This window comes from Mercurialis annua, linkage group LG3 (assembly GCF_937616625.2).
Source record: "Mercurialis annua linkage group LG3, ddMerAnnu1.2, whole genome shotgun sequence".
In the NCBI taxonomy this organism is placed as follows: Eukaryota; Viridiplantae; Streptophyta; class Magnoliopsida; order Malpighiales; family Euphorbiaceae; genus Mercurialis; species Mercurialis annua.
In genome coordinates, this window is record NC_065572.1 from 64,992,296 (window position 1) to 65,007,265 (window position 14,970).

Genomic DNA, 14,970 nt, shown 5'->3' on the forward strand with positions numbered 1-14,970 from the left:
CACGCCTTTTAAAATTTATCATAAATATACATTAATTATTAATTTTTTCAAATCCATACACGGTATTGATGTGACATTCATTTTTTTTTGAGTGAAACTGACCTTCACCTCAGCAATTACAGAACCATGTATGAATTTGAAAAAAAGAAAAGAAAGTTGAAGTATATTTATGACAAAATTTAAACAATATAATTAAATTAAGAAAACGTATAAAGTTGATAATTTTTTATAATATTCTCGAAATTTTAATTTATATATGATTTTTTATTTATTTTAAATGTAATCAAGTTGAAAAGAATAAAAAAGTTAAATATAAGTTCAAATTGATGTTAGATTTTAGAAAAATGTTTCACTACACACACATAAGCATGAGAGCAATTGCTTGTTCCTGCTCATTTGGGTTTATCAAAATCAAAATCAAACACTATTCAATCCCCATCTACAAACCCTAGAATTTACTCTCCAATTCTTCCAATCATCCATTTCTAGGTTTTCCTATTTCTAATTTGGCTGGGTAAGCTTACTTCACACTTGTGTTAATCTTCTCATTGAGGATTTTTAGTCACTCAATTCATGCTTAATTACTCACAAAATAGTGATTTATTTTTATAATGTTTGTGTTTTTATAGTGTATGAATTCGTATTTTTATGCGTATTCACATGTTTTTTTGTGGTTATTTTTTAGTTATTGTATGTGATTGATTACTAGAGTTGGCGCATTTTGCATGATGAAGTTGTATAATAAGCTAATGAGTACACAGTTAACAAGAAGCTTATTTTTTGTTTGTGTTTCAGTTACATAAATATGATATTTCCATAAGAAAGTAATTAAGTTGCAGAAGAAGTGAAGATGTTTAGTCAAGGGAGTTATAATTCTCAATCTGGACAGGGTCCTCAGAAACCTCGGTTGCCGCCTCCTCCTCCGTATTTACACCCGCATTCGCGGCCTCCACCTCCTCCTCCGGCTTTCCAACAAGGTCCTTTACTACCATTGCCTCAACTCCCACCTGGCCCTGGTCAGCCGGGATTTCCCATATATCAGCGTCCTCCGCCTGCCCCGCATTTTGGGGTTGGCCAAATTCCTGCTTCCAGTGGGATCCGAAGCCCTGGTCAGCCTTATTTGCATCGGCCGCCTACTGCTCATGGATCTGCTCCTTTGCCTCATATGTATATAAATGCACAACAAAATCCACAGCTTTCTCATTTGATACCTGGTCCTCCTAGAAGTTTGCCTCTTGCTCCTCCACAAGGTCAGATGTTGTATAGACATCCAATTAATCAGCCGCCTAGGGAGCCAGGTGCTATGCAGGGTTTGCAGCAAATTCCGCCACTTCCACCTCCACCTCCACCTCCAATGCCGACTTCTGGTTTTCCAACTTCCGCGCTGCCTGGAAGTACAATAGAGTCAACTATTGGGAACTCCCACATGTCATCCATAGCTTTGCTGCCACCGCTACCTCCACCACCCCTGCCTCCACCGCCGTTACCTCCATCCCCACCTCCATATCCTTCAATACCTTCCATTCTACCTTCTTCGCCTACCGTTTCTGGCAGAAAATCAGGTTCTCCTCCACCTAAGCCAGCAGAAGAAACTGTTCAGAAGATTGAAGAGTTGTGCCAACTTATTGCTAAGAATGGTTCTTCTTACGAGGATATGGTTCGTCAACAGGAAACCAAGAATCCATCTTTCAAATTCTTGTTTGGAGGTGAGCTAGGTAGTGAAGCTGCTGTTGGGCACGAGTATTTTTTATGGATGAAGAAGAAATATGAACTGGAAGGAGTTGTGTTTGCAATGCCAACAAACCCAATGGTAGTTGCTACTGTGTCTCAATCACTTACTGATTATGACATGGAAATGGAAGGTTAGTATATCCGTTTTTATATTATCTTTGTAATTTCAAGGTGTCTTGTCTGGCTCTTGTTTGCTAAGATTTTCGAACTTTTAATTATACCCAGACAACCAAAATTTTGGACTTCTCATTGCTTATATTTATACAAAATGATACAATATAGGTTCTATAAAACATGTAGAGTTCTTATGTCATTTAACCTTAAAAGTCTAGTGCGTGCATATATGAGTCTTAGGGAGGAGGTACAACTTTAAGAGATACTAAAAATAGTTCAATGCCTTCTTAACGGCCTGTGAATGAAAATCTATGATGTTTGTATCCTTCCCATCAGAAGAATAGCAACAAAAACAAGCTCCTATGTCACACCTTTGGTGATTTGGATACTGCATTTGATAATTGTAGTCTTGGGAAAGAACCATTATCTATGTTTCGGCGTTTTTAGCAAAGCTTAGATACTCCCTCTTTGAATGATTGAATGCACTTCAGTTTGTGATTATACTCTTATGTTGTTAAGCTTTTCTTCACTGGAAGTATTCCTGGGTTGGAAAAGGGGTGATTTGAGCTGATTCTGGATTTTATATTTTAGTTTCGATTGCCATTTTTAGATTTAATAATCTGCATGTTTTCTTTTGGTTAATTAAAGTTATGACTGGAAATTGAATTCAATTATTCAAGAATGACTGAGACGTTTAAAAATATAGAATTTCAAATTTTGTCTCGAAATTATATTCATATATCTTCCTCCTTGTTTAGAAGTCCGAACCTATATTAATACATCTGTTATAGAAAAGTAAAATTCATGTCCAAAATGCACTTTTGAAAATCAATGTTACATTTTGAACATATATATACCGACTTTATCTGTAATATCTTGACAGTTCTTGTTATTTTCTTGCTTTTCAGATTGATAGGTGTGTCTGATGTTCTCTCACACATTTTAATGGTCTTATGTTTCTTAGATGATATCACTGGGTCTGACATTGACCAGGCAGTGAATCAGCCTTTTGAAGCATCAACTCAAGGTAGTATTCCAAAAAGCAGCAAGGATGCTGAAAAAAAGTTAAATACGCCGCCAGCTATAGTAGAAACCGATGCAGCCACAGTGTTTTTATCTGATAAAGAGTTAATCTCTGACTCCCTAAGACTGGATGAGCAAGGTATTTCTTACCATCACGAACAATTTTTCGTTCATGAAGTTATACATAATTCTGCTCCTTTCTGAGGCAAGCTTTAATATCTTACTTTCGTTTCTCATTTTTTATTAATTAAATTTGCTTCATTTGCAATTTTTTCTATATTTATAATACCTGTTCATTTTTACTTACCAGTGACTCAAGAACATTTCATGGAAGCTGTGCTTCTGATACGAGATATTTATGTTGAACTTACTAGAATGAAAGCTCTGTTGCTTATTTATTGAACTAAATGTGAATTAATATACAGGGCAAAAATTGGTCTCCAATTGTGATAACTTGAATTTTGGGACGCTAGTGTCCAAAGTTCAGACCCTAGTTACTGATTCAGCTCAAGCTACTCAACATCCCTTTGTCGATGACAGAGATATTTCTGCTGCAACCCTTGGTGATGATAAAAGTTCATCTAGAGCTGCTGAGGCTGTTGAAGCCATCAGTTCTAACAAATATCCTGGTGAACTTATGATTGGCAGTAGCCCATTCAAACTTTTGCAAGATTATGCTTCTAATGACAGCTCGGAAAATGATGAGGGTTCATGTTTAAAAGATGCCAACTCTGAAATAGTTTCTCAATTAGTTGCTGTGAGCACTAAATATATTGATACTAAGCAAAACCAATTATCTACCAACCATGCTGTTGATTCCAAGAGTTTACCTAAAGAAGATGCCTATGGAGGTGTAGGGAATATTGCTCAAAGTGGTACATATGAGAATAAGAATGAAGATAAAACTGCAAAATTTACTTCAAATACACAGAAGATAGATGAGTTTGGAAGATTGGTTAGAAAAGGTGGTAGTGGTAGCGACTCTGATGATTCACGACATGATAGGAGGCGTAGCAAAAGAAGGAGAAGCAGGAGTCGGAGTCGGAGTCTGTCACCTATAGATAGGAGAAGAAGGAGGAGAAGTCGTCATAGGAGAAGAGGAAATAGAAGTAGATCTCGCAGGTAAGGAACTTTCTTAGTATTCTAGTCTACTTACGACATTTTACATTCATGGCATAATGTATATTAATTTTTGTGTGTTGATGCAACTAAATATCTTGGTTTTTGTTTTAGCTGGTCTCCTAGGAATCGAAGAAGTAGGAGCAGGTCCCCAAGGAGCCGGATAAGTAAGAGCAGGTCTCCCAGGAATCGAAGTAGGAGCAGGTCTCCCTCCTTTAGGCATGCAAGGGAGCTAGTTAGTGGCAGTATGAGACGGGACAAAGGTCAGACGCAAGCTTGTTTCGATTTTAGCCGGGGTAAGTGCTACCGTGGGGCATCCTGTCGCTATGTGCACCATAATTCCGAGAAAAATGATAAACCAAGGCATCATAGGAGCAAGCAGCAATATATGGAACTTCATCCTAAATCAAAGAATGATAATACACGTGAAGGTAGCAAGAAAAGCTCACTAAGAGTATCAGATCATGACCAGGAAATCATGAACCAGGAAGGGCAACACAACCGTGATATTCGAGCTAGCAGTATTCCTGCTGCAAAAGCTGACATAGTTATGTGTAACAGAAGAGATACTCTTAACAATGCATCAGTTGATACTGACAGAATTAACTCTGGCAGCATAAGAGAGGCTGCTGCTGAAATTCTAGAAACTAAAGTACTTCAAGCAAGGTCAGAAAATGCTCCTATTTGTATGGATGAGAATTTTCCGGAGTCGGTTAAATCTGACCTGCCAATGGTTGTTGGTAGTTTTCCTTCTACACTTGCCATTGATACTAAAATTCTGGAATCCCATGGTGAGGCATCTAAGGTTGCATTTTCTTCGATGAAGGAAACTATGGTCCAGCAATCTGATCCCGTATCATCACATCCAGTGCTTGAAGATGCCGATCATGCTGAACAAACTGATGATTCTTCCATCTCTCACTCATCACCTGATAAAGTATATACAACTTCTCCAAAGAAGCTTCCTAGTAGCAAAGCTCTTCATACTTCAACAGATTCCTTACATTATCCTCCTCATATCCCCTCCTTTCCTCATTCTACCCTAAATTCAGAGGAGCATATCACTATGCCTGTGGCACAGCTGTCAAGGGATTATAATTCCATGCCGCAGAAAGTAGCATCTCAATCTGAAACTGCTGCTTTGGAAAGTTATCCTTCTTATATGTTGCCCAATCAAAGTTCTCTTTTTCCAGTAGCTTTGAATTCTTTTTCTGTCTCATTGCCGCCACGTCCAGCAATATTGCCACCCCAAGTCCCGACCATAGATGGAAAAGTTGAACAGCTAGGTGTCTCTTTGCAATTTCAACCGAGTTGCTTGCCTCCAAGGAGTGAATTCAATTCCCAGAGGTTCCTAAGGCCACCCTACTTAACTGAGTTGTCTAACAATTCTCAGGTTGGTGAGTTTCAGCCTCCAGCCAACCCTCCGCTGCAAGAACTACATCGATCTCTATTACATGCAGAAGATTCTAGGTTCAAGACTCTACCTGGAAGCAACCCATCCTGTCAACAATTTGTTAATATTGGTACTTCTGTAGATCATTTAAAACAACTTCCTATACAGGGTTTAAGTTCTTTAAGTACTTTGGGTTCCTTTACACGGAGCAACAATTACCCTCAGTCTATGTCCTTTTCACAGGAATTACCTGCAATGAGAATGCAGTCCTTCCCTGGTGAAAGTTTACTTCCAGGAGGGATTTTGAATTCTTCTTCTCAGATTCTTCCATATTTGCAGCAGCAACAGCCATCAAGTGATTTACATCATTCTGTTTCTGATAACTTCCATGGATTGCCTGGAAAAGTTAGCTCTTCATCTAGATACCCACCAGACCATCAAGAGATAAACCAATCTGTTCATCTGCCTGACTTTGGAGTACCAAGAAGTTCAACTCACTTTAATCCTTTTGCATCTACTTTTGATAAGCCGTTCAGTTCCAGATTCAGTTCTGGTTTCTTCAGTCAGGAAAAAGAGACAACCTATGGTGGCAAGCATGATCATCCTTTTAGTTTGAGCCATGCTTCAGCTGATGCGCAAGGTGTTGGATCAAGACAGGTAATGTCTTCGCCAGTGTCTGCTAAAGGACTTGCGAAGGTTATTCCTGGGTCAGGTGGAGACCAGTATGATCCACTCTTTGATAGCATTGAACCATCATCAAACTCGTGCAAAAAATCTGATAATATTCAGAAATGGGAATCCTTCGGTGATGCTAATATCATGTCGAGGCCCGAAGGTTCAAACCAGACACTGGATGTGGAAGAGAACAATCAGAAGAAAGAGGTTGGTGGCATCACTCTTGCTTCATCTCTTGATAAAGAGGACTTTGGCGAGACAGCAGATGCAGAAGTTGGTGATGTCGAAAATGGTAGCCAGTCTAGTTCTGATGCATTAGAGGATACAAATATTGGTGACATGGAGATTGACCAGATCAAGTCCACAGGGAAGAGCGGGAATGACAAGGAGTCACGATCAACGAAACTTTTCAAGGCTTGCCTTGCAGATTTTGTAAAGGAGGTTTTAAAGCCATCATGGAGACAAGGTAACATGAGCAAGGAGATATTCAAGACTGTTGTCAAGAAGACTGTTGATAAGGTGGCAGGAGCTATGTCGAGGCGCCGCATACCCAAGTCTAAGCCAAAGATAAATCAGTACATCAACTCATCAGAGAGGAAATTAACTAAACTAGTGATGGTAAATCCTCATTTCAGTCTTCCGTTCTTATATGGAAATGCTAATAGATCTAGTGTTGCACCAAGTTTGTGCTTGTCAAGTTTTACTGAAATCAGGTCAAAACATGCTTATTTTTCATTTATTCTTAGATACATTTACCACTTCCAAAATAGCTAACTGGGGGGTATGACTTATTTATCTATGATCAATGGGTTGATAGAGATCTCATAATATGAGCTCCACTTATAAGTTTATTTGACTGTGATGATGACTGGCCGTCAGAAGAATATGTTATTTTTTCAACCTTCTCATCTAAAATATTGTTTGAGAAACATAGGTTAGCATGCATTGCTATGTATATTTATGTACATATTTAAGTTTCCTCAGGACATTATATTTCATCTGTTTACAAAATATAGGTAGTACATTCTGAAGGTTTGCTCTGTGAAATAATTTCATCAGTTTATTTATTAATACATCTAATAACAAGATCCATCTTAAAGGGGCTGCAAGGACTCCTATCCTTTAAATAAGATAAGACTGATCCAAAGTGCAATGCAGGTTATAGGGTAAATTTGTTAGATGCACAATTATGTTTTATCAATCTGAAACTTCACCTGTTTCTAGATTATAAAGTAGCTCGAGATTGTATTTAGTAATCAAGATAATCACGAAAAGCGACTATTTCTGCTGTGATTTACTAGTTTTAATGTAGCCAAAAATTGAAACTACCGACTGTTTTCTTCTGGCAGTAGCAGAGTTTTTTTTTCCTTCTGAATAAATGATTTATTTATAGTGTGGATCGTGTGATCATGTGATTATGTTTTCAGGGCTATGTAGATAAGTATGCTAAAGGGTAGAAGTTGGCATCATTAATTACGATTTTGGTCGAGTTTTGCTGTGATGACCACCTTTGTGGCTTCTGCGCATTGGAGCTTTGGAAATTGGTTGAATGTATTGCAAACTGCTGACTTGTGAGGGTAGACGATAAAGTAACAGCGGCAGATTGCTCGGTCTTGATGAAGCTTGCATATTCTTTGCACAAGAATATAAAAAAGTTCAACGAGATGAATTTTCCAACAGCCTATTTTCCGACCTCAGCAAAGTTCTGAGGAAGCTCGAAAATATGTATGTAATTTGCTACCTTGAATAATGATATGGTGCTTTTATTTTATCCGTAGCTAGCTAATCTGTTAAGTGCAGTAAGCCCCTTGTAAATTGCCTGATGTTAATGGATAAAGTAGATTTTTGAAATTTAATTCATTAACTAGACATTTTTTGGAAAACTTATGCCCAAATAGGAAACAGCAGACAATGAAAAAGATTAAGTTGAGAAAACAAGAGGGATTCATCATCTTTTGTCATGATTCTACTATTTCTTTTTATGAAAATTGCATGTCATTACATTTTGATGCAATTCTATAATCATCTTTAATTTGAACTTTTATTACATTTCAGTTTGAACCATGTAACTAGTTGCAGACCTAAAATCTTTACCTAATTTTATGCTTCTTTAACTAAACCACACAAATTGGCTGCAGAAAACTAGACACCATGACAATTATGTGAGATTTTGATCTCATTATTATGTTCTTGCTATTAACTTGTTTGTTTTAAACATTTTGCTTTTGGAAATTTTGGTGGAATGTTATTTACAGTACATTGCAATGCAGAGCCCTGGAGGATTAATGGAAGATCCAGGTGGGTGCTAGTTAGTAAGGTAGTGAAAAATCAAAATTATAAATTTGGTTCGGTTTGATATTATAAGAAAACTCGCCATTTTTTGGTTTAGTTTGGATTTAGTAAACTGATCCAAGAAATTGACCGAGCTGAGCTGACTAGTTTAGTTCAGTTTTAAAAAAATTAATTTCTTAAATCTTTTGTTCGGCTTGGTTAAAAAAAAAACCGAAGCAAAATTTGGGTTTTTGGAACTGAATGAACATGAGTAAATATATTTGTTGTACATCTAAAGAAGGTTTCTTTTGTAATGGTTTAAGATCAAGGATAGGCTTACTGCTTACATAAATTACAAAGGTGATGGTTTTTATAAATAAAAAGTCAAACTCATATTTTTATAGGTAAAAAGTTATAAATTTGAAATTAGTATTATATATTTGAAATAATTACTATTGATCTCTCAGATTAAGTCAAAATTATTGTTTTTCTCTTGCATCTTAAAAATGAGAAAAATTAATAAGTACCCTACATGACTATAATTAATTAGATTTTTACTGTTGACTAAAAAAAAGTTGATGACATACTTTTTAAGTTTTCAAATTGCACAAATAACTTTATGATATTTGAGGATTACTGTCAACTATAAAAAAGGAAGGAAATGGTTATAAGAATCAAAATCTCCTATAAAATCTCAAAGCATAAATATATAACAATTAATATTCAAGAATCTTTAATAATCCTTAATTATAGCAACTGATAATTTGAATTATATGCCATAAACGAAAAAAGGGAAACCAAAAAAATAAAATGATTAAAAAAATGAAAACAACAAGCATTTGAAAAACAAAAAAAATCCAGCAAAACAAGAAATTCATCAACTCATCATAAACAATCAACAAATGTGAATACATAATATAAATTCATTTCTTTGTAAAAAAAAAACTGATATACTAGTTTACATGTAGTTAACCATTAATAAATTAAATTTAATAAAAAATTATTAACATCATAAAATCATTTTTAGATAAATCTAACAATAATATATCCTAAAATTAACAGTACACCAAATTAGTTAACTGCCAGTTAACCAGTAGTCACTTGTTAGTTAACTTTAACTAATAAAAAAATAATTAACATTATGTATTCATGTTTTTAGATAACCAACACAAGTATAGTTAACTAATAGTTAACTGTTAGGAAACATATAATTACCCCGTAATTATTTTCAAAATTATTCAAATATAACAAAAAAACAAATGAACATCAAATTTCAATTATTTTAAAAATAATCATACGTATAAAAATAACTGTTAGTTAACTATTAGTCACATATTAGTTAACTATAATTAAAAAAAAGTAATTATCAATATATATTCATGTTTTATATAAAAAATCATACAAAGTTAGTTAACTATTAATTAACCATTAGAAAACATATAGTTAACCTTAATTATTTTTACATCATTGCTAATATTCTAATTACAATAAAAAAAGACAACAGCTGTTAAAGCCGCCGCACCTTCGTTCATCGTTCGCCTATCTTCATCCCACTCCAACGACTGATTTCTTCGTTCAACTCAAACCGCCTTCGTTTATCGTTTTTTTTTCATCAGTTCGACAGAAAAAAACTGCAAATAAAAAAATAACAAAGACGATTCAAAACTTTAGAAATGCTTGCAGAATTAAAGTTTCTGTTATAAATTAACTAATAGTGTACTAATAGTGACCTAATGGTTAACTAACATGGATACTGGCAGTAATTATTTTTAAAAAATGCAACAGTGACAACGTTGAAGGTTGTTGTTTATTATAAGATCAAAAGAATTTTAATTAAAGACGATGCGAAATTCTGAACTCTAAAAACAATAACATAAAAGGAATTTTTAGAACAATTACCTTGATATAAACGGGCGGAGGAGCAATCGGTTTGTTCTTTTTCACGACATTGACAGTGAAATTTTCGAAATCACTGTCACTCCCTTCTTCTTCTACATGAACTTCAATATAAAAAAATAAAGACGATTCAAAAACTTTAAAAATGAATTGTAGAAGAAGAAAAACAACCCACCACCGCCACGACCTCCCGCCGACCGGCATCATCTTTCTCTTCTTAGAAATTTCGTTGAGTTGGTTGGGCTCCAGCGGCGGCGGCTTTAAATGTGGTTGAGGTAGAAAAATGAAAGAAATGATAAATAAAAAGGACAACCAAATTTAAATTCAAACAAAAATGGAAAAATATTTGGTTAATGAGAGATAATTAAAGTCAGCAAGAATCTTGGGGAAATCTAAAAGAAATAGGAAAGTGCTTGATGATTGTGGGTGTTACCAAATTAACAGATTTGTATGTTGTCAAATTCAAAAGTTTATTTGTGTAAAACATAAAGTTATAATTCAAAATTAAAAGTTTCCAACCGTATAAGTCAAATTTAATTTTTGTCACAGTAAAAATCTAAATATTTTAACCCAAGACAGTATCTGAGCTAATTTTCTCCTTAAAAATTTACTATTTTTTATAAGTGTTAGATAATTAAAATTCTTCTTAAAAAGTCGGCAAAAAATAATTTTAAATTTAAATTTAAGGGGTTGATAGTTTAAAATAGTGAATAAATAGTAATATTATTTATTAAATATAATTTTTTATATATGTACGGGTGCGTGCTTGTATGTATTCATGTACTTTCTTCATCAAATACTTGAACCATTAGTCCAATTAAATCATGAGGAAATTAGACAAGGCACCATTAAACACTAAAATATTCCCACTAATACGGATGGTTTTGTCTCGCTACAAAAATACAAAATCTTCTTCTTTCTTTCCTTTTTACTCTTTTATTTAATGTTTTTGCGATTTAGTCTATTGAAATATACATTCAGTAGGAAAGAAAGCTGGTGATGATTATTTGAGTTTAAAGGATTTGAATTTACTGTCAATTTCATTGAGTACATGTGTTGTACTGCGGTGTTTCTCTAGTCGATTTCAAATTCAACGCTATTATTAACTTCAATTTCAGTTTCAATCGTCGATTATTGGTATCGGCGTAACTCATCTCTGTGTTGATTCGTTGTTGTTAATGATTTCAATTTCTCATTTTTGATTTCTTCTCAAAACCTATTATCAGGGTTTCAATTATTATTTTTTTGTCAAATGGGCTTTCAATTAAATTCGTTGTAATTAATCTCTTCTTTATTTCAATCTCAGTTAATTGATATTGAGGTCGACACTTTGATTATGCCAATTACGTGCATCAATTGAGATAAATGTGTATTTTCTGAATAGGAAAGCTCCTGTTGTAAAAATAATGGGTTATAAGATAAATATTGGTACTTCTGATCTTAAATCATTACCACACAAATGCTTATAAGCACATAGCTTCTTTGAGTAATAATAGAAATTGTAGCTCTGTAATTAGTCATGCATTAATTTTTTTTTGAAGATTGATGCTTTAGGGGCAGTATGAAGGATTTCAAAGTCTAAAAACCCTATGATTATGCTCTTAAATGTTGGTGTTATAGGAGGTGCCGCAATTATATAATGCTAATATATTTATTTGCTGTTGGAGCTGAGTTTGGATGTAGATTCCAGTATCTAGACCTGGAAGTAAGTTGAGTTCCTGCATTAAAGCTAGAATAAGCGGTTGTGCGACGGCTTTGTTTACTGCTGCAGCTATCGTTAGTGAGCCACATATTGGATGTTGTTATTTGATGGTTGAGCCAAGTATTTTGGTGATGAAGGAAGTTTTTGATTTGTAATTTTTATGAACAGTTTTGCCGTTGGTTAACCAAAAATTTTAGATTAAAAAAAACGATTTAGTTTTTTTTTACAGATGCTGTTGCGGTGGTGAAGGCAGATGGGTTTATAATAAAATTTTGTAATTTTTTTTTGTTGGTTAACCAATGGTTTACTAATGATACACCAATAATTTTGTTTGTAATACACTGTTGGTTAACCGTTGGAAACTTGTTATAAATTTTATTATGATTATATGGTTAATAAATTGTTGGTAAACTTGAATTATGTATTTTAAACATACTGTACTTAAAAAAAATTAATAAATTTATTTTTAGTACATCTTTAGTTAACCGTGAGTAAACCGTCGATAAATTTATAGTTAATTTCCATCTTTTAAGAATTTAATATAAATTTTGTGATAGTACACCGTTAGTTAACCGTGAGTAAACCGTCGATAAATTTATAGTTAATTTCCAAAATATGATTTCCATCTTTTAAGAAAAATAGCCAGCAAGTCGCAATCGTAAAGGACAAACAAATATAGTAAATTGATAGTAGACCAATAGTTAACTATTTATTAGTTAACTGATAGCAGACCGTTAGTAAATTGATAGTAGATCAATAGTTAATTATCTATTAGTTAACTGATAGTAGACCGTTAGTTAACTACTCGTTTAGTAAACCAAAAGATAAACTAATTTTATATATATTTATAATACTGATAGTAAATCAATAGTAAATTTATGTTTTAATAAATTGATAGTAAAAAATGTATCTTTTTACCAAAATATTATTTCCCTCTTTTAAAAAAAATAGCCAGCAAAGTCGCAATCGTAAAGGACTAACAAATATAGTAATTGATAGTAGACCAATAGTTAACTACCTATTAGTTAACTAATAGTAGACCGTTAGTAAATTGACAGTAGACCAATAGTTAACTACCTATTAGTTAACTGATAGTAGACCAATAGTTAACTACCTATTAGTTAACTGATAGTAGACCAATAGTTAACTACCTATTAGTTAATTGATACTAGACCGAAGTTCACTATTATTAAACCGATTATAAACTAATAATGATTATTTTTTGTATATTAATAGTAAACCAATAGTCGACTGTCAGTAAATTTTTAGTAGACTGATAGTTATATATTAGTAAAATTAACAATGAATTTTTTTATATATCGATAGTAAAACGAAAGTTCACTATTATTATACCAATTAGAAACTAATAATGACTTTTTTGTATATCGATAGTAAATCGATAGTTGACTGTTAGTAAATTTTTAGTAAACCGATAGTTAAATATTAGTAAACCGATTGTAAAATTAACAATGAATTTTTTTATATATATAGATAGCAAACTGATAGTTCATTATTAGTAAGCTCTTAATTTTTGATAAAAGATTACATAATTCTTAATAATTATACAAAATGTACAACTTCATGAGCATCTCTAACATTACAAAAGAATAGGCAAATGCTTAATAGTTGAGGCATAAATTGTAACAAGTTGAAACCAGAAATCCCATCCACTTGAAATCTTCCACATATGCGGTTTCTTTCTTTCTTTCAGCTTTACTATAAATGTCTTATCACCTTCATGCACGCTGTACAAATGTGTAATTGATGGTGTACTCTGTGTAAACAAATAATTAGTAGTACAACTTACATATAGAAAATAGTTAGTTTACTATTGGTAAACAAAAAAGTTTTATAAGATTTTGCAGCTCCTTAAGGTCTATTTCCTTAAATGTTGATACTGGATGTTGATGGTTGATTGGTTGTACATATTTCTTCTTTTCAATCTTAGCATAATTCATAATCAAAGTGTCGGACCTCAAATTCCTATTTACAAAAAAAAACTGCATATTAGCGTTAATAAAATTGATAGACTAACTACACATACACAATGAACATATTCAAGAATTTGAAAATAAATGAACTTACATAAAATTGAAGATGTCAGCAGCCGATCCCATTGGGACAAAAGACAATTTTCTGTTTCTAATTTTATTATACATAGAAAGCTAATATAGATAATAAAAGCCAAGGACCTGTTCAAAATGAAGTTTGGAACCCAAATGGAAAATACAGAGTTGTTAGCACTAAACATATGCCTGAAACTCGCTGGATTAATCTCTTGATCTAGCAAGGTTGGAAGGTCAATTCCAAAACAGATATAAACAAAAATCTATTGATTGAAGCATATAAACAAACAGTTTGAAAGCAATAAGATTTATATCTAAAGTTAGTAAAAAAATCAATTACAAGACTGATATCAAACATAAATTTGAATATTTACGACACATTAGCAAATAAAATCAAACATTTGAGCTAAATTAATACAGTTATTTAGCTAAATTTAAAATCATAAATACAATTGAAAGTGAACACAATTGTGATTGATTACACGCACCGGAATTGTTTGGAAAACCTGCCGTCGTGATTGTGATTGATTACACTCACCGGAACCGTTTGGAAAACTCATGCCGTCGTGATTCTTCACTTTTTCTTTGAGTTTCTGATTGGTTATCCTCTTTTTACTGAAATTTTGATTGATTTTTATGAACTGTGATCGATTGATGCTCTGTTATTTGATTTATTGTGTTAGAACTGTGATTAATCGAAGTTTTGAGAGAAATCGTTCTCTGAATTTGAGAAAAATTTGAGAAAAATCGTCGAATGTGTTTGATGGAATTTCTGATTATGCTTTTGAACTGAGTTTGTTTCCTATTTAAGGGAATCGTATTTGTCTAAACTAGGAAACATATTTTTGCAAAGAAACTTGGTCAAATCGTATTATTTTAATGATCTTAGTCAACCTGTATTTCTGAGATTATTTTGCTGTTTGGTATACATTTGTCTAAAAATCCCTCAAATCATGCGGCCCAATGTAGGCCGAGGCCCA

The 14,970-nt window shown here is 33.3% G+C and overlaps 1 protein-coding gene across 3 annotated transcripts; it reads left to right on the top strand.

Moving 5' to 3' along the window:
• The first annotated feature begins 336 nt into the window (after positions 1-336).
• LOC126671121 (uncharacterized) lies at positions 337-8,445 on the top strand. Of its 3 annotated transcripts, none has more exons than XR_007638935.2 (7): positions 337-514; positions 796-1,862; positions 2,810-3,007; positions 3,294-3,990; positions 4,102-6,673; positions 7,483-7,780; positions 8,326-8,445. XR_007638935.2 is itself a non-coding variant. In XM_050364835.2 (7 exons), exons 2-7 carry the CDS (start codon positions 851-853, stop codon positions 7,510-7,512), a joined length of 4,434 nt encoding a protein of 1,477 aa, XP_050220792.1. In that variant the 5' UTR covers positions 337-514; positions 796-850; the 3' UTR covers positions 7,513-7,911. The 3 variants fall into 3 exon arrangements, 2 of the variants coding, with proteins under 2 accessions (XP_050220792.1, XP_050220789.1); XM_050364835.2 differs by lacking the exon at positions 8,326-8,445 and having other exon boundaries at positions 4,102-6,347; positions 6,423-6,673; positions 7,483-7,911; XM_050364832.2 differs by lacking the exon at positions 8,326-8,445 and having other exon boundaries at positions 7,483-7,911.
• Positions 8,446-14,970: the final 6,525 nt, after the last annotated feature.

Bases quoted from the DNA above. Each gene is read 5' to 3' on its own strand.
- LOC126671121 (XM_050364832.2), top strand. From the start codon at position 851: ATGTTTAGTCAAGGGAGTTATAATTCTCAATCTGGACAGGGTCCTCAG. The intron at 1,863-2,809 runs GTTAGTATATCC...TATGTTTCTTAG, and splicing joins TTATGACATGGAAATGGAAG to ATGATATCACTGGGTCTGAC. The intron at 6,674-7,482 runs GTAAATCCTCAT...TTATGTTTTCAG, and splicing joins AATTAACTAAACTAGTGATG to GGCTATGTAGATAAGTATGC.